This window comes from Antennarius striatus, chromosome 5, assembly GCF_040054535.1.
Source record: "Antennarius striatus isolate MH-2024 chromosome 5, ASM4005453v1, whole genome shotgun sequence".
Taxonomy (NCBI): domain Eukaryota; kingdom Metazoa; phylum Chordata; class Actinopteri; order Lophiiformes; family Antennariidae; genus Antennarius; species Antennarius striatus.
The window spans coordinates 7,163,533-7,190,498 of NC_090780.1; the positions used below are offsets into that span (position 1 = coordinate 7,163,533).

The 26,966-nt window shown below is 40.2% G+C and overlaps 1 protein-coding gene across 2 annotated transcripts in view; it reads right to left on the reverse strand.

Moving 5' to 3' along the window:
• Nucleotides 1-23,622, reverse strand: part of LOC137595582 (neurexophilin-2) — a 61,649-nt gene extending 38,027 nt beyond the window's left edge. For both annotated transcript variants that reach the window (XM_068315785.1, XM_068315784.1), the window contains exon 1: nucleotides 23,245-23,622. In XM_068315785.1, the coding sequence (XP_068171886.1) occupies nucleotides 23,245-23,298 (54 nt within the window). In that variant the 5' untranslated portion in view covers nucleotides 23,299-23,622. The remainder of the gene's footprint in view (nucleotides 1-23,244) is intronic.
• Between the last annotated feature and the right edge of the window lie 3,344 nt (nucleotides 23,623-26,966).

Sequence of the window (26,966 nt, forward strand, 5' to 3'; positions counted from 1 at the left end):
GAGATGATTTTGCGTTGAATAAACATCATAGTAATGGCTTGTTATGTTGTCGATTGCTGTATATTTACATGACGGCGCTGATATGGATTCACCGTGATGTCTACGATTGCGTCACTTCCACTGTCATGGCACGCAGCGTAATATAATGTAGTTTGTTTTTCCAAGTCCCCATTGATCATAAAGAAATAAAAATGCCAGAAAAAACTTTTGTTTTATCATGTATTTCAAATATACACTTGGTTCATTTAGACTTATCGCTGCCTCAGGATCAAATATAAGAATAGTGAAAGGAAGACAGGACAGTTTGAAAGAAAAGTTAGTTAATCATTTATCCATTGTGGTTCTTCTCTGATACAACTGTGACAAACATCCAAATGATTAAAACTCACTATTATTATTATTATTATTATTATTATTATTATTATTATTATATTTATCCATCCATCTTCTTCCACCGTTGGAAGAAGATGGATGTTTGTCACAGTTGTATCAGAGAAAAACCACAGAATTGGGTCGCGGGGGCAGCAGCTTCAGCAGGAAGCCCCAAACTTCCCTTTCCCCGGCCACATCCACCAGCTGTGACTGGGGGATCCCAAAGCGTTCCCAGGCCAGTGTTGAGATATAATCCCTCCACCTGGTCCTGGGTCTGCCCCGAGGTCTCCTCCCAGCTGGACGTGCCAGAAACAGCTCCCTAGGGAGGCGCCCTGGAGGCATCCGCTCCAGATGCCCAAATCACGTTAGCTGACTCCTTTCCATGCGAAGGAGCAGCGGCTCTACTCTGAGCCACTTGCGAACAGCAGTGTTTGTCACCTTATCTCTAAGGGAGACACCAGCTATCCGCCTGAGAAAGCCCATTTCAGCCGCTTGTATCTGCGATCATGACCCATTGCTCATGACCATAAGTGAGGGTAGGAACGAAGATTGAAAGGTAGATGGAGAGCTTTGCCTCTCGGCTTAGCTCCCTTTTTGTGACAACAGTACGGTAAAGCGACTGCAATACCGCTCTTGCTGCCCCAATTCTCCATCCAATCTCACACTCCATTGTTCCCTCATTCGTTAACAGGACCCCAAGATACTTAAACTCCTTCACTTGTGGAAGGACCTCATCCCCCACTCGGAGAAGGCAGTCCACTGGTTTCTTGCTGAGGACCATGGCCTCAGATTTGGAGGTGCTAATCCTCATCCCCGCCGCTTCACACCGGACCAGTGAGTGCTGCAGGTCACAGGCCAATGACGCAAACAGGACCACATCATCTGCAAAAAGCAGCGATGCAATCCTCAGGCCACCAAACCGTAACCCCTCCTCACCGCAACTACGCCTTGATATCCTGTCCATGGAAATCACGAACAGAATTGGTGATAAAGCGCAACCCTGGCGAAGGCCAACAGCTACTCGGAACAAGTTCAACTTAGTGCCGAGAACCCGAATGCAGCTCTCACTTTGGGCGTACAGGGATTGGATGGCCCTGAAGAGAGGCCCCCTCACCCCATACTCCCGCAGCACCTCCCACAGTATATCCCTGGGGACCCGATCGTATACAAGGATGCTCATAAGTGTACCTGGTACCAGAGCACCCTGGGTCAGAGGTCAATGATTGATCTTGTGATCATATCATCTGACCTTCGACCATGTGTTTTGGATACTCAGGTGAAGAGAGGGGCAGAGCTGTCAACTGATCACCACCTGGTGGTGAGTTGGGTCCGTTGTCAGAAGAAACCTTTATAGATAGACCTGGTAAGCCCAAACGAGTAGTGCGGGTGAACTGGGAACGTCTGGAGGAGGACTCGGTCCGAAGGAGCTTCTCGTGCACCCCTATGGAGGCTGGGGGCATTGAACCTGAATGGTTGATGTTCAAAGCTTCCATTGCTGAAGCTACAGCTGAGAGCTGTGGTCTCAAGGTCTTGGGTGCCTCAAGGGGCGGTAACCCTCGAACACCGTGGTGGACCCCAGTGGTCAGGGAAGCCGTCCGACTGAAGAAGGAGGCCTTCAGGGGCATGTTGTCCCTGGGGACCCCTGAACCAGTTGCAGGGTACCGACAGGCCAAAAGGACTGCAGCCTCGGCTGTGATGGAGGCAAAACAGAGGGTGTGGGAGGAGTTTGGAGAGGCCATGGAGAAGGACTATCGGACGGCACCAAAGTTGTTCTGGAGGACTGTCCGACACCTCAGGAGGGGGAAACGGGAGACCATCCAAGCTGTATACGGCAAGGATGGGACACTGTTGACCTCGCCTGAGGAAGTTGTCAGTCGGTGGAAGGAACACTTTGAGGAACTCCTGAATCCAACTACCCCAACTGCCCCGTCATCTGTTGCAGAGGCAGAGCTGGAGGATGATGGGGGATTCGCGTCAATCTCCCGGGGCGAAGTCACCGAGGTAGTTAACCAACTTCACGGTGTTGATGAGATTTGCCCGGAAATGCTGAAGGCTCTGGGTGTTGAGGGGCTGTCATGGATGACACGCCTCTTTAACATTGCGTGGAAGTCTGGGACAGTGCCAAAAGAGTGGCAGACTGGGGTGGTGGTTCCTCTTTTTAAAAAAGGGGACCTGAGGGTGTGTGCCAACTACAGGGGCATCACACTCCTCAGCCTCCCTGGGAAAGTTTACTCAAAGGGCTGGAAAGGAGAGTCCGGCCGATTTTCGAACCTCAGATTGAAGAGGAACAATGTGGGTTCCGTCCTGGTCGTAGAACGACGGACCAGCTCTTCATTAATTATTATTATTATCAATAATATTATTATTATTAATAATAATTATAATAATATCATTTTCATTATTATTATTATCATTATTGTTGTTATTATTATTGTTGTTGTTATTATTAACAGTCTTACTGGAGGCTCGTTATGCTACAAAAAGACCCCCTTAATTCCACTCTTTTTCTGCATCTACCCCAAAATGCAATGGGGTCTATTCTCACCGAAGACACCCTACCATCAAGTGAACTCCATTTTTTAACTTTTGAATAAAAGCATGCGCTACAGATTGTTTGGCCGGTCCGAAAAATTGCCCGTAGGAGTGAATGTGTGTGTGCATGGTTGTTTGTCTTTGTGTGTGGCTCCCTGGTGCACTGGCATCGTGCCTGGAGTGTCCCCCGCCTCACGCCCTGTGCCAGCTGAGTTAGGCTCCAGCTCCCCATGACCCGCTACGGCGGATGAAGTGGCAGAAAATAAATCCAATCCAATCTAATCCAACTTTATTTGTTAAGCACTTTACAACAACCACAGTCGACCAATGTGCTGCACAGACAAATAAATAAAAAACATTATAGATAAAAGACAAAATGGCTCAAATGAATGAATAATCCTGCTAACAAACAAGGAAGCAAACAAAACAAATAAACAAATAAACTTTGGGGTGTTAACTGTTTCTTTTAAGGTAAGGATGAACAACGATTTATTCAGAAGGAGATCAGGGAATAAAAACAATGCATTCAAAGCATCCCAATCTACTACATATGAGATTTAAAAGAACATGGTAATACACTTCAATTCCATTCAAATGGCGTTACAGTTATCTAACCTACAGTGGGGCTTTATTGAGTTTCTGGAAGTTTTTGTTCAAGGTGTAAAAGGAAGACAGTTCTCAGTGAACATACTGGGAACAACCTTGCTGAAATCAAAAATCTGAATTTTAAATCTTTCCATTGCACTTCAAGAAAAAAAAGGACTCTAAAGTTTTTTCCAAAAATTGTAGAAGAAATGAAGTGAACTGAAGCTATGTGGCGTGTTCGGGATGAATCAAATGGATCACAGACTTTGCAAATTAACTTCATTCATTCAAGCGATTAGTTTCTTTTCATCCCTAAGCTGTAGTTAGTTAAACTTCATGCAGTCACTCATGCAAACGTATTTCACTTCATGCACTGACAGTTTAAGGTTATAACGCCGCCAACTTTGGCCAAAGTCATGAGCAGAGGAGGAAGTGTCTCATCAGCATTCCTTCCTCCAGGTTGTGCAATAATCTGCTGTTGCCCTCCATGTTTATTCATTCATTAATTTTCGTCAAGACGAGACAATCATTAGTCTTCTTTTCTTCAGCTGCTTATCCGAGTTACGCTGGAGCCTATAGCTGAATTGGGGCGAGAAGCAGGATACACTCTGGACAAGTCGCCAGTTCATTGCAGGACCACATAGAGACAAGCACCCACTCATTCACACAAAAGAGGCTAATTCACCAAAGCTGCATGGTTTTGGTGCGAGGAAGCTGGAGAATGCAGAGAGAACCCACACAGATATGGGGAGAACAGACAAACTCCACACAGAAAGAACCCAGGTGGTCTTTCTTGAACCAAAAACCTTATTGCTGTGAGGCAGCAGCGCTACTCATTGCACCACCACGCTGCCCCACCATGTTAATGCTGTGCTACCATGTTCAGGTGAACATACAGAACCACAGCTCTGTGCAGTGAGGCTCCCACTTCTCGCTGGTGGAACATATGTGTCTGTTTCTCCATCTGTCCCTCTGTCACCTCCTCGGCTTCACTCACTGTCTGCTTCTCTAGGTGCCACATTATGTCACTGTCACAGACTGGTCATGTTGCTACTTGCAGGTTGGGGTCTGGTCCAAATGTCTGTCGAGGGGAGGGTGACATCTGGTGAGCAAAGCAAACTCAAGCTTCAGTATACTGTCTCCATCTGTGGTTTTCTGACCGGGACGCAGAAAAAAAGACATTTTTTGTGGTATGAGTGTGTGTGAAATCCAGCTGTGGCAAAAAAATCAAATGGTGAGGGCAGCAATTCCTGCTGTTTTTATTACAGAAGAAATCTGGATTTGGGTCATAAATTTCATCCACTAGATTTGACTCGCATGTGTGTTGTTCTCATTAAAGTTAAATTGCTGATTTAATTTAGATCTTCCATTGTTTTCAGACCAACCTCTACCAATATGTATATACTCTATATATACACATACATGTGTGAGTGTGTGAGTGTGTGTGTGTGTGTGTGTGTGTGTGTGTGTGTATACATATACTGCATATCCCCACCTATATATTTGAATAAGCTCACTTGAAAGTCTCACGGTGTCACGCTGTCACCAACTCCACCCACTACCTGTCAATCAAGCACCTAACCCAATCACGGCGCATCTGTCAGACGGTATCATGCGAACAACATGGTCTAAGGCATCTGCCATGTTAGGAGAAGAAATAACTGTACATGGACTTCCCAGTTAATATAATTTTAGAGGGTCATAACTGTTCCAACAATTTTCATGTTTTTGAGCAGAGTCCAAACAGCAGGAACGACACAGAAAACTGCAACAAATTCTGAATGAAACTAGCTGGCTAGCACAAACAGTCTGTCCAGCTATGGTTTCCGTTTGGAATGGGACAATTAATCTAGTATCCAAAATGCTTCTCGGGCATCTGACAAAAACGGTCTTTAGGTAACTACATACAGTTCTGTTCATGTAGTCAGCTAAAAGATCTCTTCTCTAAAATTTCTTTTCCACTTGCTCTTTTGACAGGTGCCTTTTCCTGTAACGTTAGCTCCTTTCCCAATCTCAAAATTAGTTAGCTTTCTTTCTCCAGTTAGCCTGCTGTCATTCATCTACAGCAGGGGTCAGCAAACCTTAAACGTTCAAAGAGCCAAATTGAACCAAAAAACTAAAATCAAACCTGTCGGGAGCCGCAAAAAATTATAAGCTATATATGAAGGCAACACAAGCTCTAAGTGTCTATACTAGCTATATAAACCTATTATCAAATTGATTAACTAGTCTACAAATGCATAATGAGATTCATTATTTATTTTCCATGCAGTGCATCCTGGGGGGAATGACGCACCACGTGACTACTCTGTTGTACCATATTTGGTGCTTTAAGTTTTAACTTCCATTACTATAATACTGTATTTTGTTTTGTTGCATTGACAAACTTGTTAAATCTGCTCCCAAATTCAGCTCACATATCAAAGATCGCTCCTAAATACAGTAATCCCTGTTCAGTGTGTGATGGTGATGGAGGGGTCGTCTCCGGACTCTTTCAGGGAGGGGGTGGTGAGAGCCTTGCTGTTCACCCCTGATGAATACAGTCAGCTTGAGCTCCAATGACAAAACTGTTTTCCGCTCCTGGAGACTTTTATTGAGCATGTTTAGATAAAGTGTTTTAAACATGCAGTGCTATTAACTATCATTTCTTCTTGCGGCTCGTCGGAGTTTACATACCTGCACAACAGCCTGTCTGTTCAATATTGATCACGTCAGACGACTCATCACGTTAAATTGATAATGCTGGAGTTGAATTAATGCCCTAGATTTGCTGATTGGTGATGTGGCGTCTTCTTTCCTTAACTGTCTTTGCAGAGAGAAGCATGTCGAACTTTCTGTATTGTTTTGTTTTCATTATTTTAATGAATGGGTCCTCCATGTAATCACCACCTATTAGAGATATAATTGGGGGAACTGTTTGTGTGTTGGAACCACTTTATCCACAAGCGGTAACCCCGGTCAGAGAGCAGGCACCACACAGGGAACAGTTGATTTTTGGCATTCAATCAGTAACTTGCAGCATTACAGAACATAATTTCGTGAACGACTCAGTTTTGCAGTTCACCGCGCACTCCAGAATTGTCTCCATCCAATGGATGTGTCTTCCTTCAACGGAGCAACAGGCGCTTCTCTGGTCCTGAACACGGTCCCGATTTCACCCTCTACCAGAAAAACCTGCCCTGCAGACAGGCCATGCATACATAATATTACACATAATAAGGCTGAACAAACCAAATAGGAACATACTTGTTTGGATTAATGATAACTACAGTATTCACATTGCCATTATTAACAGTGCAATTAGCACGATTAGCGTGGCTAGCGTAATTAGCGTGGCTAGCGTAATTAGCGCGGCTAGCGCGACTTTCAATTCCCGACTAATCTGTATGAACTCATATACATGCACATACCAGTATATGTGTACCGACAAGCAGCGGACCTTCTCCACTCACCACTGAATGGCCGCAGCACTATTGTCCTTTATTGACTAGAATGTGGAATCCTCGTTGCTCTCTCTCAACCTGACATGGTCCGGCAGCCCTCCAGGACAGAGGTGTAGTGCTGCGGCTGACGGCAAGGAGTAGACGCAAGTAGACCCACCCACAGGTGGCCAGAGATACCAGGAGTCTCACCCAATTGGTCAAGACCTATGTCACATCACTTATCATCCGCCCACTGTGCTGCCAACCAATCACCACTGCTTTCTAAAGCCAGGGCAACAATCGCCTAGGACCCCACATTGCATCTAAGCTGTCCTAAAAGGTGCCTGACTAAATTTGTAAACAACACGATAACAATGATAATGTAATAAAGCATAGGAAATTTACAACAATAAGTTTTGTTTTTTGAAGATTTTTAGCTATAAGTAGAATATCTTTCTATTTTTTTCTGTTAAGTATTATTATTTTTTATTTTTTGTTAAATCTTCAGGGAGCCGCAACAGAGGCACTAAAGAGCCGCATGCGGCTCTGGAGCCACAGGTTGCCGGCCCCTGTAAGAAGCTGTAGATTCTACAGCTTCGCAATGCCCGTCCAGCGCAATCCATGATTTGCCAACACAAAGTCGTTACGTCACCGCGTTGATTTTGGGCTTCGTTGGGTGCGTTTGGTTTATAATACCGATACATTTGTTTTCATGTTTGGTATAAAGTCTGATATTGTTTCCACCGGTTCCTGCCCGTGTGTGTGTGTGTGTGTGTGTGTGTGTGTGTGTGTGTGTGTGTGTGTGTGTGTGTGTGTGTGTGTGTGTTAGTGTGTGTGTGTGTGTGTGTGTGTGTGTGTGTGTGTGCATATACACATATATATGCATATATATATGTACAGCGGTACCTCTACTTAGGAAATTAATTGGTTCTAGAAGAAATTTCTTAAGGAGAAAAATTTGTAAGTAGAGACGCGATTTCCATGCAAATGCCCTAATCCGTTCCAGACATAAATGTTTTATAAAGAATAACAATGCATCAAAACATGTAACAAATAAATGTTACAATTACATTATTACACAATAAATGTGAGTTGTGCATAATGTAAAAACAAAGAACAGAGTAAAGAATAAAAATGATGGTCATTACCTTTTAACTGCTGTCCTCATTGTTTTTTGCCCTGTTTGTTTAATGCGTTAGTTGACTCACCATGTCGAACAACAGAGTGAATTCCAGTCCTCTTTTCGAACTTCTTGAACCACCGAAGCAATGCCTTAAACTCCCGGTGTTTTATGGCTTCCTTTTGTTTTAATAACGTGATGATTGTAGATACATTACGGCCATATTCTTTGGCAAGATCAACCAAACGCATCCCTTTTTCATCCTTTTCTATTATCTCTTGCTTTGTTTGTATGGACAAAGAAACTCATTTATTCTTATTTTCTTTTCATCTTTTCTGCATCATTTTCTTGGGGTCCATAGTGAATACTCTAAAAGTTAATATATGAACATAAAGTATCGGAACACCTCATGGGTTGAGGGCCGAATGACGAGGACACTGCATAGACACCTATCTAGCTACACATAGAGGTCCCTCTTAGCCAATGGGATGCTAGGTAATAGCCAATGGCAGAGCAGCTATAAGAATGTTGAGTTCAGGAACCTTTGGGAGCTGCGAGTAGCAGCCCAAACTGTATTTTTACTTTTCGTATCTTGAAATTTCTTTCGTAGCTTCGGGCAATATTTTCCTGTTAAGGCATTTCGTTAGTAGAAAATTTCATATGAAGAGACGTTCGTAAGTAGAGGTACCACTATGTGTGTGTGTGTGTGTGTGTGTGTGTGTATATATATATATATATATATATATATATATATATATATATATATATATATATATATATACAGACGCTCCTCTACTTAAGTTCATTCGTTTTAAGTTTTTTCGACTTAACATTTGAACTGACTGTAAAATACAGTGATACCTCTACGTACGAAAGAAATTTCGACTTACGTAATGTAAAAACACAGTATCGGCTGATTCTCGAATCTCCCACAGGTTCCTGAACGCAACATTCTCATAGCTGCTCTGCCATTGGCTATTACCTATTACGTATCTTCCTGGTATCCGATTGGCTAAGAGGGATGCCACTCCACCTTTGTGTGGAGTTAGAACGGTGCTTATGGAGTGACTTGGCATTCGGCAGTCTGATAGTTTTGCGCAAATATAATAACTTTGTCAGTACGTTTTTACCATGGACCCCAAGAAACACCCATGAGGTGTTCTGATAGTTTTAGGCAAATATATTAACTTTTTGAATATTCACTATGGATCCCAAGAAAGTGATGGGGAAAAGAGGAAAAGAAAAGACGAAGAGAAGAGTTTTTTTGTCCATACAAACAAAGCAAGAGATAATAGAAGAGCATGAGAAAGGGATGCGTTTGGTTGATCTCGCCAAAGAATATGGCCGTAATGGATCTACAATTGCCACATTATTAAAACAAAAGGACGTTTAAGAAGTTTAAGGCATTGCGTGGGTGGTTGGAGAAGTTCAAAAAGAAGACTGGAATTCCCTCTGTTGTTCGGCATGGTGAGATAGGAGCACATGAACCAAAGAGGGCAAAAAACAATGAGGACAGCTGTTAAAAGGTAAATGACTGTCATTATTATTCTTTGTTTTTTTACGTTATGTACAACTCTCATTTACTGTGTAATAATCTAATCGTAACATGTATTTGTCACATGTTTTGATGCATTTTTATGCTTTGTAAAACATTTATGTCTGAATTTTGGGGGCTTGGAACGGATTAGGGCATTTGCATGGAAAACGCATCTCTACTTACGTAATTTTTTACTTACGCAATTTCTTCTGTAACCAATTAATTTCGTAAGGAGAGGTACCATTGTAATTTTGTAAAAAAAAATGTTTGTGAGTGAATTTTTGAGTTTAGCTCGCTCTCCGTAGTACGAGACATTCAAACGATCTTACGTTTAACACTGCGTCCATTGTTTACATGGCGCAAACAACAGACTGAATGTGCTTTGCCTATTCCCAGTTCATTGCGTGTTACCCTTGTGTTAAGACGTCGTATTTATTTGAAATTAATGTTATCATTTTACAATGTTATGTTTATAATTAATGATTTAGGGGTGTTTTATAAGATACGGTAATAGAATTTATGGATGTACCGTACATACATTATGAACGGTCACACATTACTGGAATGTACAGTAACAACTTACGTTCATTTTCACATTACGTTCAGCCGTTCGGAAAGTAACTAAAACAGAAGTTGAGGAGTGTATATATACATATATATATATATATATATATATATATATATATATATATATATATATATATATATACGACATGGAGGGACAAGCCCCTACACGGCATGTACCACCGTCAGATAGAGGAAGTGGCTGATATCAAGAAGACCCACCAATGGCTGAATAAAGCTGGACTGACAGACAGCACAGAGGCACTGATCATAGCAGCACAAGAACAGGCCCTAAGTACAAGGGCAATAGAGGCCAATATCTACCACAGTAGATCTGACCCAAGGTGCAGGCTATGTAAAGAAGCCCCAGAGTCAGTCGAGCATGTGGTAGCAGGGTGTAAGATGCTCGCCAGCTCAGCATACATGGAAAGGCACAACCAAGTAGCTGTGATAGTGTACAGGAACATCTGTACCCGGTATGGACTAGAAGTACCCAAATCCCAATGGGACATACCACCGAAGGTGGTTGAGAACGGCAAGGCTAAGATCCGGTGGGACTTCAGCTTCCAGACCGACAAACAGCTACTGGCTAACAAACCGGACATAGTGGTGATGGACAAAGAGCAGAAGAGAGCAGTGGTGATAGATGTGGCGATTCCAGCTGATGCCAACATCAGGAAGAAGGAACACGAAAAGGTTGAGAAATATCAAGGGTTGAAAGAACAGCTGGAACAGATGTGGAAGGTTAAGGTTAATGTGGTCCCCGTGGTAGTAGGAGCACTTGGGGCAGTGACCCCCAAACTGGAAGAGTGGCTCCAGCAGATTCCTGGAACAACATCTGAAGCCTCAGTCCAGAAGAGCGCAGTCCTAGGAACAGCTAAGATACTGCGCAGAACCCTCAGACTCCCAGGCCTCCCAGGACCCGAGCTTGAGGATGACACTCAGATATATATATATATATATATATATATATATATATATATATATATATATGACTAACTGATCACCCAATTTAATAAGAAGTTTTTCTTTCTTCTTTTTTTTTTTTGGTAACAATTTTTCCAGTCTCATCTTGTTCCATTTTATTAGTGAGTTGTGTTAATTAATATGCTATTTTATCTGTCGTTTCCATAGAAACATAATTTTTAAGGTGGTCTTGAAGGCTGGTGAACATCCCAGCTTCACCAATCTTTAAATTAACCATGACAGAAGTTACATGGTTAATTTAATCATGTAAGTTCTGCCTTTTTTAGAAAAATAATACTTTAAGGTGACACTGATAGTCATAACCAAAATAACTCACATTTCTGTTCCTCAAAGGATTGTGATATGTTGAGCACTGAACAATATTTGTGCCTGGGGAGTAAGACACCTTGAGATTGTAGAATTGAGTTGTAATTGTGTGTCTGGCTTCTCCGTTCATTTTTTTTCCCAAGCAAACAACCAACAGACTCAGCTCAAAATACCTCTAAGCACAAGTGATAAACTTACAACCTCAAATGTGGACCAGTAATGCTCTGCCATTAGTCACTGTGTAAGTTAGATTCAAGTTTGGGGCTGGCTAATCAGAATCTGGATTGAGGGAATTTTGTCCTCTGGTTTGGGTCTTTGGATATTAAAAAAAAAATTACCAGATGAAACATAAAGATATCTTATGCTACAAATAACATTCAGACAAGGCAGAAATTAATAATGGTCAATGTAGTGAAGTGTTATTTCATTTTGTAGTGAATTATCTGACCATTATTTAAGTTAGTGCAGATTGTCGGGAAAAAACAACTCACCGCAGTGAGTATACATAAAGTGTCATCTTGCAAAGTTACTCACACATTTATGACTGACAACCCATCGGAGCATAATTACTTTTTCAAAAACTGTAATAACATTAAATGTGTAAAGTGGTAGCATGCATGTCAAGGTTATTTAACAAACACCTACAGTTAAGCTCTGCATGAGAAAGTATAATGAAATTTGCCAGTGTTAGAGTAGCTGAGACATGAGATGATGTCCCAATTTTATGCTGTGATCCTCTTCTACCTCAGGACTGACTCAGTCCCCCTCCACAATAACCTCCTTTGGGCCAATTTGGACAAAGTTAAAGGAGAGATAGTCTACCCGTCGCACCAGTCCTACCCTCTTGCCATCAATCTCCCCGACTCCACTGCTTCTTCACAGCTTGAGCTAATTAACTAAAAACCAAGCAGAGATTTTATACACTGTAATTCAGCAGCGACTGCCATGTCTTGATTCAGAAGCTCCCAGAGAGAAACACATTGACAGGAGCCAGAAAATACCAAGAGAGGGAAAAGGAAAAATAAAACACAATTCTCGCCTCCGCCAGCATAAGCTATCACAGCAAAAGGAGCTGGAAGCCAAAACTATTAAATTGTCTTCACATATTTTATTTCTTCCAGGGCAACATTTTAATCAAAGACACTGGCAGAGAAGCACTGGATTGGGCACGACTATCATCAATGCAGGCGGGCAAGGGAAATGAGAAAGGGGAAAGAACATGCAAGAGGAGTAGTGGTGTGATGGAGTGAAAGATAGAGGCTCAATTGTGATGATTTTGACGGGCAGGTGGCAGGTGAGAGAGGTGTGAGATGAAAGACTGCAGGAGAGGAAGACTGAGAAATACATGGGGGGAAATGTGAGATCTGTGACTAAATGGTTCTGCAGTGTGTTTGCCTCTCCACTGAAATCTCAGGACCACTGTCCATTATGGACCAGTCAAAGAAACAATATATAAAGAAAGTTTTGACAAGGAAAATCCTAATCCTGGGAAGAACATCCCCCTCCCAAAACAAACAACAACAACCAGCATAAACATATTTTCCTGCTTTCATCTCAATATTACATCCCATGTAGCTCCTGATCTCCTGAAAGGATGTCCAAGAACAGAAACAATACTCCTTTATTACATGCCTTCTGAAAAAAAAATTCTTGAGATTCTTGCATGTCTAGTTCATTTCAGTGAGATCCTTTTTTTATTAAGATTGCAGATGGTTCAGGACATACTGAGGCTTACCAAAGAGGCCACCATACGAGCTGGGTTACCTAAGAGTTTTTTCTCCTGTCACCCTGCCTCAGTTTTCCAATAAATGCAATGCATGTCTGAATTAATCCATTACAAGGCATGGTGGAGATATTAAAAAATGATAAAAACTAATCCCTCTTCCACAATCCCTTCTGTAGCAGGGTCTTCACACTGAACTGACCCTGAGCTTTTTCTGCTGTCTGCACCATGAGTTATGATATTTGGCATCACTCGGATTACACTTCAGTATTTCATTACATGCACAAAATCATGTTCTATATATCTCCTTGAGGTGTGTCACTATTATTCATAAGATGCTGCAAAAAGCCAAAGGAAGGGAAATACCATCTTTCTTGTGTTACACTGATACACAAATAACATGTGCGTGGAATCAAACCACAGTACAGTATCTGCAGCATGCTTTGACAGACACACATCTACTTATACATGAAACCTCCTTTTCTTAGGATGCTGGTTCAATGTGAGCCCATGCTGAGTTCCTACGCTTTCTCTTGTATCAATAAGTACATGTGAATGCATTAGAATACACATGGCTATATCAAGCAGTAAAAGCATGAAGAACAGTGTGTGGTTTCTCTCAGAGAGAGCTAGGACCGGGCAACACCATGGACTGAGGCGCGATGCCATAACTTGGGCCCCCACCGAGAACTGGGCTGCTCATCATACATGTATGAAATGAACACAGTGCCCATCACTGCGAGCCAAGCGTCCATTCTGATGTGGTTTATTTCCAAAGCTCGAATCTGCACCTCACAGCCAGGAAAGAGAGAACGCTAGAGAGAGAGACAGATTAACATGCAGCTCACATCACAAAGATGACTGGGGACCACTCAAAGTGGAGCAACACCAGTGGAGCAGTCCAAAGTAAAGCTGACCACTTCACACTCACAGTCTCCCTCTGCTGCTTTATTTATTAAGTCATGCAAAAGAGGACAGCAAGAAAACCACAGTGGAGGTTAAGGAAAGCCAATACAATGGTACCTCTACTTACGAAATTAATTGGTTCTGGAAGAAATTTCGTAAGTAGAAAATTTCGGAAGTAGAGATGCGTTTTCCATGCAAATGCACTAATCCGTTCCAAGCCCCCAAAAAGTCAGACAAATTTATTATAAAGCATAAAAATGCATCAAAAAATGTAACAAATACATATTACAATTAGATTATTACACAATAAATGTGAGTTATGCATAACGTAAGAAAACAAAGAATTAGGAAAGAATAAAAATAATGGTCATTTACCGTTTAACTGCTGTCCTCTATTGTTTTTTGCCCTCTTTGGTTCATGCGTTAGTTGCCTCACCATGCCGAACAACAGAGTGAATTCCAGTCCTCCTTTTGAACTTCTCGAACCACCCAAGCGATGCCTTAAACCCCTTAAACTTCTTTTGTTTTAATAACATGGCAATTGTAGATGCATTATTGCCATATTCTTTGGCGAGATCAACCAAACGCATCCCTTTTTCATGCTTTTCTATTATCTCTTGCTTTGTTTGTATGGACAAAAAAACTCTTTTTGTCTTTTCTTTTCCTCTTTTCCCCATCACTTTCTTGGGATCCATAGTGAATATTCAAAAAGTTAATATATTTGCCTAAAACTATCAGAACACCTCATGGGTCGCGGACCGAATGACGAGGACGCTGCAGAGACACCTATCTAGCTACACACAGAGATCCCCCTTAGCCAATGGGATGCCAGGATGGTAGGTAATAGCCAATGGCAGAGCAGAATGTATAAGAATGTTGCGTTCAGGAACCTTCGAGAGCTGCGAGTAGCAGCCCATACTGTATTTTTACCTTTAGTAACTCGAAATTTCTTTCGTAACTAGAGGCAATATTTTCCTATTGAAGCGTTTCGTAAGTAGAAAATTTAGTATGTAGAGACATTCGTAAGTAGAGGTACCACTGTAGTTGAATTCATTAATGCAGGAAAATATAAATAAAAACTTTGCTTATGAAAGAAGCAGAAATGTTTTAATTAAAAATTAACTTACCAATATGACAGAAGAAATTTAATATTGAAACAATGGTTATCTTTTATACCAAATGTTCATTAAAAAAACAAACAAAACTGAACCTCATGGTGGCAATAGAGGATCACCATTGGTTGTTGGTGTTTAGTTTAGTTGTTGGCATATTTGGCCCTGGTTCAGAGGAATGGATTGGCTTCAAAGAGCAACGATGCTGCCATGACCTAAAACAAGCAGTCATACAACAATATTACCTAAAAACAATGCAATCTAAACACTAACAACCTATCTATAATCAATGATCAAACAATTATTCAATGATACATTTAGTGCAGTTTAACTGGTACAAAAGAACCGTACCTAATATTCTGCCTGATTTGTAGCCGTAACACAAATACACCATCAAAACCATAAAGATGCCAAAATATTTAAAATCTTAAACATGTTTAAAAAAGTGTGGTGATGAATAAAATCAAGAAGCTTCGCTCTGCACTTCTCGGCTCAGGACATGCCGCTGTGATGGATGTCTGCCCTCTTAGTGGACGGCGTTACGAGGCCGTGATACATCCAGCTGTAATGTTCCTTTATCGGCTTCAGCTAAGTGTTCATTTTCTCCACTCTGCCATTCATGGCTATAATACCTCAGTGGTAATTGCTGCGTAATAGACACGCTCTTTGTCCATCACACCTTGGTCATGACAACAATTGGACACTTGCATTGCCTGCATTGCTTAATTTTACCTCTTGGTTGTATGTGTTTATGTCTGTACTCGGGGATATTTGATCTTATCACAGCTCCATTCTGTGTCACATACCTGTGCTGCAAACAGATTACAAGTAATATTTTCAAACTGATTCCTTTTCAGGCATTATTGTCTCCTCAGACAATGCCATTTTTGCTCCCCAACCCTCCCTGACAACTCCTTTCAGGGAGCAATTTTCTATAGTCGCTCCATAAGGCTTGGTAAGTCATGCATAGTACTATTCTAATAATGGCAGTGCATCTATTGAGGTAGGCTGGTATGCATTAAAATGCAGTGAGAGTGTGCTCTGCAGTGGGCACAGCTCAGTTCAGGACAGATCAGGTGTGGCATTCTTGACCTGGACCTTCACATGCGCCCTTGTCCTCTATCAGAGATGGAAAGACAGGGATACAGCAAAGTCAGAGGAAAAATGAAGACAATGACAACATAGAAATTTTACAGACTAGGTGGAGTGTTTGCATTCTGCAACTGCAGCCCAACAGAAATCTCCATCAACCTCTACCATTACCTCTTTCACCACAATGCAAGCTGGCAGGCACATTGAGCTGTGTCATAGACTGGACTGTGGATCAGGCCATGAGATCTAAGACCCTTTTGGGGTTGAGGCAACAGCTGTGCTCAGGCCTTCTCCTTCAGATCATCCTGGCAGTGGAACCTCAGCGTCGTCTGCTGTGAGGCCCACTGTTCTGCTTCTTGTTATTGGTGGCCGTGTTCTCTCTGCAGCTCCAAAGCAAATTTTCTAATGACAAACCACTGATATTTTTTGATAATTTGAGAGCTTGTTCTATGCAGTTTCTGTTTAAATGCTGCTTTCGGTTTCTCACCTTCAAAATCACATTTAAATTCAGTTTTCTCTGGCAATATAGTTAGTAGTTACTTAAACTATTATTACTGAAAAGATGTCTTTTTTTATGCAACCTTGGTAAATAGAGGTGCAAGATGACGTAAGGTAGACTGTCCAAGTATCACACTGGTTTTACCCTGATGGATGGATGTTTCCTTAAACCAGTGTTTTTTCTGTGCCATAAATAACAGCATCTTACTTATACTGCCATTTTAAATAGACATATTTAAATACACCTTTTGAAAAAAATATTTTTAATTATGACTGCTTACTTTGTTTGTACTGAGCTGTGACTGACTAAATAATCTGACTAAAAACTACAGAAAAGTAAAACGTACTTTCACACTCAAAGTACCTAAGGAATAAATACCACCTACAGACTTTCATTAGAAACCGAGGCTCTATTTAAACACAATTTTGATTTTTGCATTACATTTGCCTATATATCAGATGACTGTATATTCTATATAAAGTATGATTGACTTACACTTTAAGATATGATTTATCTGTATACTGTGTAATAAACGTTTGCAAAATATAGTGCCCTGTTAACAACTTACCACCCTAGAGTGTATAGAGTAGAAAAAAATGTATTTTGTGCTAATTTGCAAAATGAAAATGCTGAATATATTTTATTAAACCGGAATCACACATTGTGACATTTTATACACTGATAGGTTGAATCTTTAAATCAATATTACTTCTCCAATCAAACCTCTGTGCATTCACTTTGGTGAGAATCTGTATGTAAGACTTTTTGCACTATTTTGATATTTATATTAGGTAAAGGTAAAGATCTTCTTCTGGCACTGTCTTTTAGTTATCATTTCTCATACATATTTACTAAAGACTGTATTGTGTTGCATTGGGAAGATGTTGCCTTTTTTCTATGTCAAAGGAGTATTTTATTGTGCCATTAATAATCCCATGGGGGGACCAGATTTTGCAAAAGCAATTCTTAGCATCTCTGCCTAATTGAATAAATGTGACACCATACCCAAATGGTTCACGTTCGTTTCATATTCATCAGCTAAAGTCACAATGTGATGGCCTCATCATCAAGCAACACAATTTGTGGCTTTGAAGGAAATTAATGTGGATATATATTTGGTTGGGCAACCATTTTCTTAAATAAACAATGATCTTGATTAGGCTTTTTGTTCCTAGATTTTATTTTTCTTTACATAAATACAGAATTCCCTAATATGCAAACACAATCTACATTGACACAGAGCAGCACCATTTTTCAAAATTATTCAATTTTGCACTCATATGATATGATCATCCACTGCCTGAATGAAAACTAACTGTTTTACATGAAGTAATCATGATTAAAGCTATTTTCCTTCATTGCTAAAATTCACATTTGCTTTCACTAATTGAAAAATTATACAGAAAACAAATTAACAGACTTTTAATGGAGACAGTAAAGGTAGAAAATAACTAAAGAAGAAACCAGTGGAAACAAATTTTCTGTACCTGAGCACTGCCATAATGATACAAAGTTAATATTCAAGACATTCTATTTACCATTTGATATTAACCTGGCCTTCAAGGGGTTGTTTTCTTTCAAGCTGTTTGCTTTTGCTTCTCTGAATTTCCATAATTTCCTTCCTTAATAAAGGCTTCTAGAAATAACTAACATTATTTGCAGCTCTGTGAAAGCCCACCATCTGGCATTGACAACCACGTCAATCAAAGACCCATCCGGCAGCTTTAGACTAGTTTGTAAAATTTAACAGAAATCTGTGCTCTTCTGCACACCAGGAGAAAGACATTTAAGATCTGACATAAATGAAGAGGAAAATACCTCAAACAGAGAGCTGTGCTGACCAGTGATAGTAAAGCAGTCTGATCTATGAAATATGGTGAGTTTCTCAAAACATATTTGTACGCAAATGCCAGATAAACTGTAATGTCCTTCATATCACAATCAGTGTGATTTTATAGTCTGAGCTGATGCAAATGGAACTGAGTTCTTGTGTGAAATTCTTAATTCTTGTGTAATTCTTCAGAGATTATAACAGTATATGAAATAAAATAAAAAAATCAAACCTATATCCTATATGTAAAAGTCTGTTTAGTTACACATGAATGTAATAAACAATACCTTGTGTGACAATTTTTTTGATGCCTGTTGGGGCTGAATATTAATTTGACTTTAAGAAGTTCACAAAACAAGACTTAAATTAGAGAGGAGGCCAGTTGAATGTGTGACACTGAAAGCACCTAATCCCCATCTCAACATCTGTTTCCTTTCTGCCTGAAAAAGTGTGATGTGCCTCAGCATTATAACCTGAGACACATCTGTTCTGCTCTGATTGGATAGAAGTTGGTTGTAGATGCTGAAATATTTAGAAAGTAAAGATAACAATGTGTGTTGTTATGAAAAGAGATTGATTCATTGTACTTGTGTGTATGTGTTATACTTTGTATCCATTTCTGCTCAGGTTCAAGTAATTAGTAATGTGAGAGGTCTACACCACATGAAGCTGTGATACATGAAGCCTAACTTATTTGTTAACTAGTTGTAGTATTGTAGTATTGTTGCATTCCATCTTTTGTGTGTGTGTGTGTGTGTGTGTGGGGGGGGGGGATGCTAAAAGCTATCACCTGAAAAAAAATAACCACAAAAGAACTACTGCGTTGAATGAAAAAGTGTTAGATCTGTGCCACAAATCCCCGGTGTAACTCCTTAGTGCTGAGGTGAACTATAAATGTGAAATTTTATTTCATTATTTCCAGCTCATTACTTTTTTACTCCACTATATTGTACCATTCAATCCACAAAATCCCATTTTCACATTTTTTATCAGATCTACCAAATGACAAATTTACAGAGATATTTAATATTTATTAGAACTACTATCATGTGCGCATATAATATTCAGATTATAATCCCATATGTTATTAGAATATAATGTTGCAAATAAAAGAACAAGAGTCATGAGGGCAGCTCTTATGAATATATTTCTTTTTAATACTAAATGCAGATTGTGTACATCTAAAGCGTGAGTTAAACTTGCAATGGATAATTTTCACTCTGTGTCAATGTTTTTCTTATTCAGGGATCTAAATACATCACTGGTGGAAACGTACTCAGTAATCGTGACTCAGTTTAATGAAAAATTACAATACTGATGAATTACATTCATCAGTATTTTCTCAGGACCACCTTTAACATCTACATATCAAACATGAACAGGTGGCTCCCACCAGACAGAACCAACAGGACTGTTCTGCTCAGCATGGAGAGCAGCAGCAGCTCTTCACGCTCCTGAATATGTTCTGGCTTTCTCTTCCATTGTGCTTTTAAAATAATGTATCGACGTATCAATCATTCCAAACCATAATACTTCTTTTTTGGAACTTCAGGTTTAATCGAGGTGTCAGTCAAGCTGAGGGTGCACATGTTGTGCGTAATTGACTGTGGGAACCACAGTATCATTTCTGTGCCTTCTTTCTGCCTCCATTAGCATCTACATGAAACTAAATATGAAATTGCACAACAGCAGTGGATTATGAGGTGGATATTATATCACAACTCCTTTTTTTTGCCTTTGTCTGTGATGAAGTTTTATTTTAGATTATTCCAAAGTATTGGACATCTTCACGTAGTAAAATAAAACTTCCCTCTCCTTAAGGATAATAGAGAGCTGGAAGTGGAACTGTTCACTCACCTGACAAATGATAACTCATTTTAATGTAATAGCTTGTCAAAATGGGGGCATAGGGTGGTTGAAAGGTTAGAAAACAAATTAAATAAAAATGGATCTTTGCTTAACCTTGTGCTAACCATGTTAGAATCCATTAAAATACTGAATAAATCTGAACCGTTTTTAGGTTAAACAATGTTGTGATCTCTGGGAATAATTTCAGAGGCTATAGATACAGCAGTAATGTGATTGCTTCTGTCATCATGATTCAACAGATTACATATCTAATCGGTTTGTGATCAGAGAATATCATTTGCAGAGATTACAGACCAGTGGAGCAATCTGCTTGTTGAAACTGGGCCGCTTGACAGTTTAGATGATCCACAGACAGATGGACATGTGGACAAAAAGACAAAGTGGGAGGGAAACCACCAACCAACTGGTTTAATCCATGGTGAAAATATCATCCGATCCTCCTCTTCTGATAGCTTAAATGTAAGTGCATATCAAGTGGGCCTCAACAAGAGGCATGGAGACACACTCGGTTGTTTCTTGTACACATTTTACCGGCAGAGAGACTGCACTGAAATGCAAAGCAAGGCTGAATATATGATACATGATTGCAACGGAAATAGGCCTATATATAATGAAATTAAAGTGACTCAGTTGCTGTAATATCCTTGGGGTATATAGCTAGTTGTTTTATGGGGGGAGATAAGAGGATTTTGTCAGGTTGAGACGACGGCTAATGCTATTGTTCCTACTGGGAGCATAAAACAGCAAAGAAGCTTTTCACACATCTTTCTTCTTTTGTAGTGCTGTTACTGTAGATATCATTTCAAAGCACGAGGCGGAGGGAAATTAAAATATTGCAGCATTGGACATCATATATAATTTATTTAAAGAAAAAATGTCAGAACCCACGTACAAAATGTTTTTATCCATGTATGTAAAATATTTTTTTTAACTCAACTTTAAAAACACTACTGTATGAAAGTATATTTGTCATGCGGTCAGAAAATGCCAGCAATACAAAAATATCATGTAAGTATCCACATCCTTTGTCATTTTGTGCACTTACACATGTACTTCGTCGGACCTGAACATTGCCATAAATACCAGTGAATGGGTGACATTTGTTCGAGGAGATCATGAAATTAGGTTAGGTATCCTTTTCCTCTTTCCCCATCAGGTTGACTCTTCTCCTGTTTCCTCCTCTGTTCATAGAATACTGTATTTCACCTGCCTTCACTGTTTCACTGCCTCATTTACCTCCTCACCTATTAATCCCTCAAGCTAGAAGGGCTCCCAAGGATGTAACTTGTCATATTATGTCAGCCAAAGCACTTTGTCCTCCACACCACATTGCTGAAAACAAACGGAACTCTTACCTTACCCTCCTCCTCAGCAAAAATAAAAGAAACAAGAAAAGATCAAACACAGTAATAAACAGAAAATCGAAAGAAATATAATGTTATCCCAAACTGATCAAAACGCTTTGGCCACAACAGTCATGCAGAACATGCAGAAGAGTTCAACTTAGCGTCTTCAAGCAAAAAAAAACAAAAAAACCCTGGACACAACCTCACTCAATCTGCCAGCTGCATGTTTTTAAAAATTGATCTGCTAAAATTATGCCAAGACCCCAATTTGTTTGTATTTGCGAAGAAATGCCTACTGTGGGCCACTAAAAAAAATCTCAAAGGAATGAAAGTTCCCAACCCAGCAGTCCTAATGACATGGATTGCAACTTGATTCCTGTTTGGCTCGTACGAAACTTGTTTGGGATGTCAGATTCCTTTGAAAGCTTTCAAAAATAGCAGATTAAAATAGACTCAACAGTTATGGTTTTGCTTTGTTTGTTTTTACTGTAGATCTACAACTATTAATGTGGTTTTCAATGAAGAAAGAAACAGTGAGGGTGAATGGATCCATGATGGAAGACGAGGGTGAGAAATGGGAGGAAAAGAACAGGAAGAAGGAGGAAAATGAAAGTCAGAAACGAAGACATGGGAAGAGAAGAACGTCATTGTGAAAGGCCGTGTCTCTATTCTCTTTCATTTCTTACAGAGGCCAAAGGAACACTGAGCACACATGGTGTGAACTAGCCTTGACACGTAGCCTTCTTCTTTTTATTCTGTTGAATTGCATTGTAGCTTGGTATGTGAGCATATAACTATGTTAACACAACAACACAACATGCAGTACAAACAGTGAAGAGAGGTGCGCAAACTCACTCACGCACGCCTTTGATGGAACATATAGCAGCTGCATCACAGCCAAAGTAGGCGAACAAACTATTTGCCACAGCGATGCCGAGATAATAACACAAGCCACGGGCGTGTTTAACTTCTGAAGAAAAATTAGAGGAAGTTCCTGCCAGCGCAAATAGATAAATAGATAAAGTGGCTGCTTAACTGGGAGTAAAGGAGAAACGCTCACGCAGAAGGAACGTGCGCGTTTGGAGATTGGGTGAAAGTGGCAACGTCATTAATATAAACTAAAAAAAACCCAACTTTAATTCAAACTATAATCAAAATAAGTAAAATCCTTGTTCTGTAACCAAAGTTTGTACGAAAAGTCGCAAAATATAGTTGAACTACGATCAAATCAAGATAAATACCCAGGCAGGCCGTGTTTTATTTTGAAATAATTAAAATTGTAATGGTCCTTTAAAGTATTGTTGATTTTTTAAATTCATCTTAATGATGTCTAGCAAACTGTCCCTCTAAAGGAAGAAGACAGGTGGTTCTCTCCAAACGCAGCTTCGACGCAAAAGGTCTTCTCTTTTGTTAACGCGTCTTGGTGTGAAAATAAACTCACCTTCTGTAGAATCCACTGGCAGAGGAGAACTAGGGTCCAACTGAGAACTTGCATGTTACCTTCCTTGTAGCGGTAAAAAAAACTAGTCGTCTCCTCGGCTGAACATATAAAAGACACGGCGCGGAATCCAAGCAATCCGTCCAGTCCTCAAGTAAAAAGTGTTAGGAAAGCAGACAAATTACGCGCAAAGTTGTGTGTCTGATCAGTCGATGTCACGGCGGTTTCTACTGGAAAACTTTGAGTGGTGGTTTCAGTTTGTGTGTGTCTCTTTTTGAGGCACATCCATGCTGTCTGCCGCCGCGAACCTGAACCGTTACTGGAAGTTTACGCGGAGACAAGTCGGCTCGGAGGGTGGGAGCACAAAAAAGGAGACCTCAGTGAGGATCATCAACGCTTGTGTTATGAGATTCCGGCTTGCTGATTTGGAGAGATGAGAACTCTCTCTCTCTCTCTCTCTTTCTCTCTTTCTCTCTCCCTCTCCCTCTCCCTCTCTCTCTCTCTCTCTCTCTCTCTCTCCCTCTCTCTCTCCCTCTCTCTCTCTCTCTCTCTCTCTCTCTCTCCCTCTCTCTCTCTCTCCATCCCTCCCTCTCTTTCCACTCTGTCCACGCGCGCGTCACGGCGCACAGCAGCTCTCGATTACTGGCAAACGCAACATCACTGACCACAGCAGCGTGGATAATATGTCTATACTGTCAACGTTTGGATAATGATGCGACTGTACTCGACAAAGCACCAAATCTGAGAAGATGCCGGGAATGTTTGACGCTCCTTGAACTTGGTGTCACCACATACAAGCAGGCGTGTTCTTTAAATCAGGACTCTTTAATGCGAACTTTCATTCATAGTATTATATATCAATGGATCGTCTGAACGGTAACGAGAAGAATATGCGTTAAAGGAATATAAACAATAATAATCATTTACTGTTTCCAACTTGACCAATGTGAGGTTTTACTGACTCTGTTTTAGTATAAGACAGCAAAGGTTTTTGTGTTTTTCTCGGTATTTGGAACAAAACAACCAATTTAATTGAGCAGGCTTCTCTAAAATAAAGTTATCTCTATCTATCTATCTATCTATCTATCTATCTATCTATCTATCTATCTATCTATCTATCTATCTATCTATCTATCTATCTATCTATCTATCTATCTATCTATCTATCTTAAACAATCACTTAAGTGACTGTGTGATGGAGACTAACAGCACAAAGCTGGCCAGACTATAAATTCGCAGGAAAAACAATTTTGAAATATTAATGTTGCATGGCTATATTGGGGCAGTGCGGCCTCACATCTCTCCCTGATGGCCAGTCCCAGCTGCTGTCTGCCTGATTGTAGACCTTAAAAATGAACCGATGTGGAATGCACAGCATTTGTTTGCCTACCTCTCGAGTTGATCTGTGTGGAGATCAGTGTATCTGTCTGCGCAGCCTTACAAGTAAATCAGTCATTTATATCTGAGTGAGTGATTGGCAGATGTCTCTTCTGTGTAAGCATATAGTCTGTCTTGACTTTCCATCTTTGTTTTTGATGAAGTATGTCACGCCTGTATAACTGTCTGCCTGAATGACTGTCTTTTCCCAAAAGCAGGCTGCTTCTTTCCCAGTGCCTCTATCAGTGTTTTTATGTCATGAACATCTTAGAAATAGTATTTAGTATAAATACTAACAGTATACATTCACTATATATAATATGAACTTTTCCCACTGCTTAATTCATGATCTTCTCGCTCAGTTATATTGTATTGTCCTCACAACCCCGTGTTTTCATTTTGCATGCTATTTCATTCTTTATATTCCATACAGATTTTTTTTTTCAGATCTAGTTTCAGACAGTAATATTGATTTCAAAAAGTGCAATTCATTTACAGCTTACCCTGGCCACAATCGCAAACTAATATCCAGTATGTTGCCTGTCAGATGGCACAGATAAACAAACAAGTAGAGGACATTGATGGATAGCAAGTCCCAATCAGTCTCAGATTTACATCGTGTATTCTATATTATGTTTAAGTGAAAATATTTTGGTCTTGAACTCAAAAATATGAATCAAACACAGACATTAAAGCAGTTTTCTCCTCAGATAGCAGACATTGCAGCTCACCTGTGTCACAACTACCTACTTTGTCTTGTAATGGAAAAGTCGGTTTTAGGAACGACTGTCCAAAGTACATATTATGACTAGAAAAGATGGGCTTGCATGCAGTGGGAGGACCTGTCACAGATGGAGAGGAGTGCCAGTGGTACATGCTTTGTGGTTATGTTTGTCTTTATGTTTTGTACATTAGCAGTCTATAATGACTATTCACATTGCTGGGTTTTTGTAGTCTCTGCAGCTCTCAGCAGACACAGAATGACACAGCACTGCCTCCCTGTGAGGCAACGGGTCATTGCATACAGAGACAAACAGCGAAGGACTTGAAAGCTGGCAGCCTGTTTATTTACAGTCTTATTTTGTAGTAGAGCTCTTGTGTCATGTACTGTCCTTTCCTTTTTCTGTGTTCATGCTATTTGTTTCCCTTTTGATTTTTCTTCCACAGTGGGTGTCTGTTTCTCCAAATGCCTGGTCCTTCCAAAGCCACCTGACACTCATTGTCTTGTTGGTCTGTGTGATTCCTTGTGCCCACTGTCAGCTCACCTGTTTTGCCATGTTTTCCTTCCCTTGCCTGAGGCTGGAATTTCTTTTGAAGGTTATTTCCTTGTGGAATATGTTTATTCATGTGTTTTTAGACTGAGCTTCCTGTGGATAATTTCTTTGTAGATTTAATGTAAATCATTTTTCCCTCGGCATTTATGTGATATTTAGGTTTTGTTTTCTTACCTGTAGATCTGTTCTTCATCTGTGTAGGGTCTCAGTCATCCAGGTTGAGGTAAATTAAGAAGAGCAAAACAAATCAAATGGACAATCACCTTTCAACCAACCTTAACCATTTTGTTTGCTCTCGTCTTTGGTTTTATGAAAGTGGTATTCAAGAAAAGTGCCATGTGTTATATTCATTATATACCTCAGGTTTTTGCATACGCATGAAGATCAAAGCAAGTTACAAAATGATTATGGCTTTAGAGCAACTACCTGTCAGGGTTTCTAACACACACCGAGTAAAGACCCAATCACACTCCTAAGCCCTCCTAAAGTTCCTAAAAAAGCAGTCCTTAGTGTTCAAGAAGGTTTTCGGTGCTCAGTCATCAAGGCATGTGGATCCAAGCGAAGGCAGAGTCTATGTCCAAATCAAAAGTCAAACTAAGATATCACTAGGAATGGGAATGGTGGAGAAGCAGAAATGCAGAGGTAGTCCCTATTTGTAGCAAAGCGGGACCAGCTCATAGGGTATGGAGCATACAGCCCTAATATACGAGGATAGAAACGACAACATGAAACAGGTGAAACACATTAGGACGGGACAGGCAGTCCCACAGGAGGGAATCCTGACAGAAAGCTATCTAATACGAGTCTTACAGACAAAATACAACTGAAAACTGAAATGTAAAAACACAAACACATGAAAAGACATGTCATTGCCCATCACAGAAAGTACTGCTGGGGTAAATAGTGCTAGCATTGTATACTGATTTAACAATGAGATGAAGTTAAACAATTTAGCGATAATTTAGAACTTAAATAATGCCATAAACCAACAAAGGCAAAAAAACAAAATATGTATCAGTAAAACTATATTTATGTCCTGTGTGAGTGGCACAAACATTTTCCATAAAGAGTCAG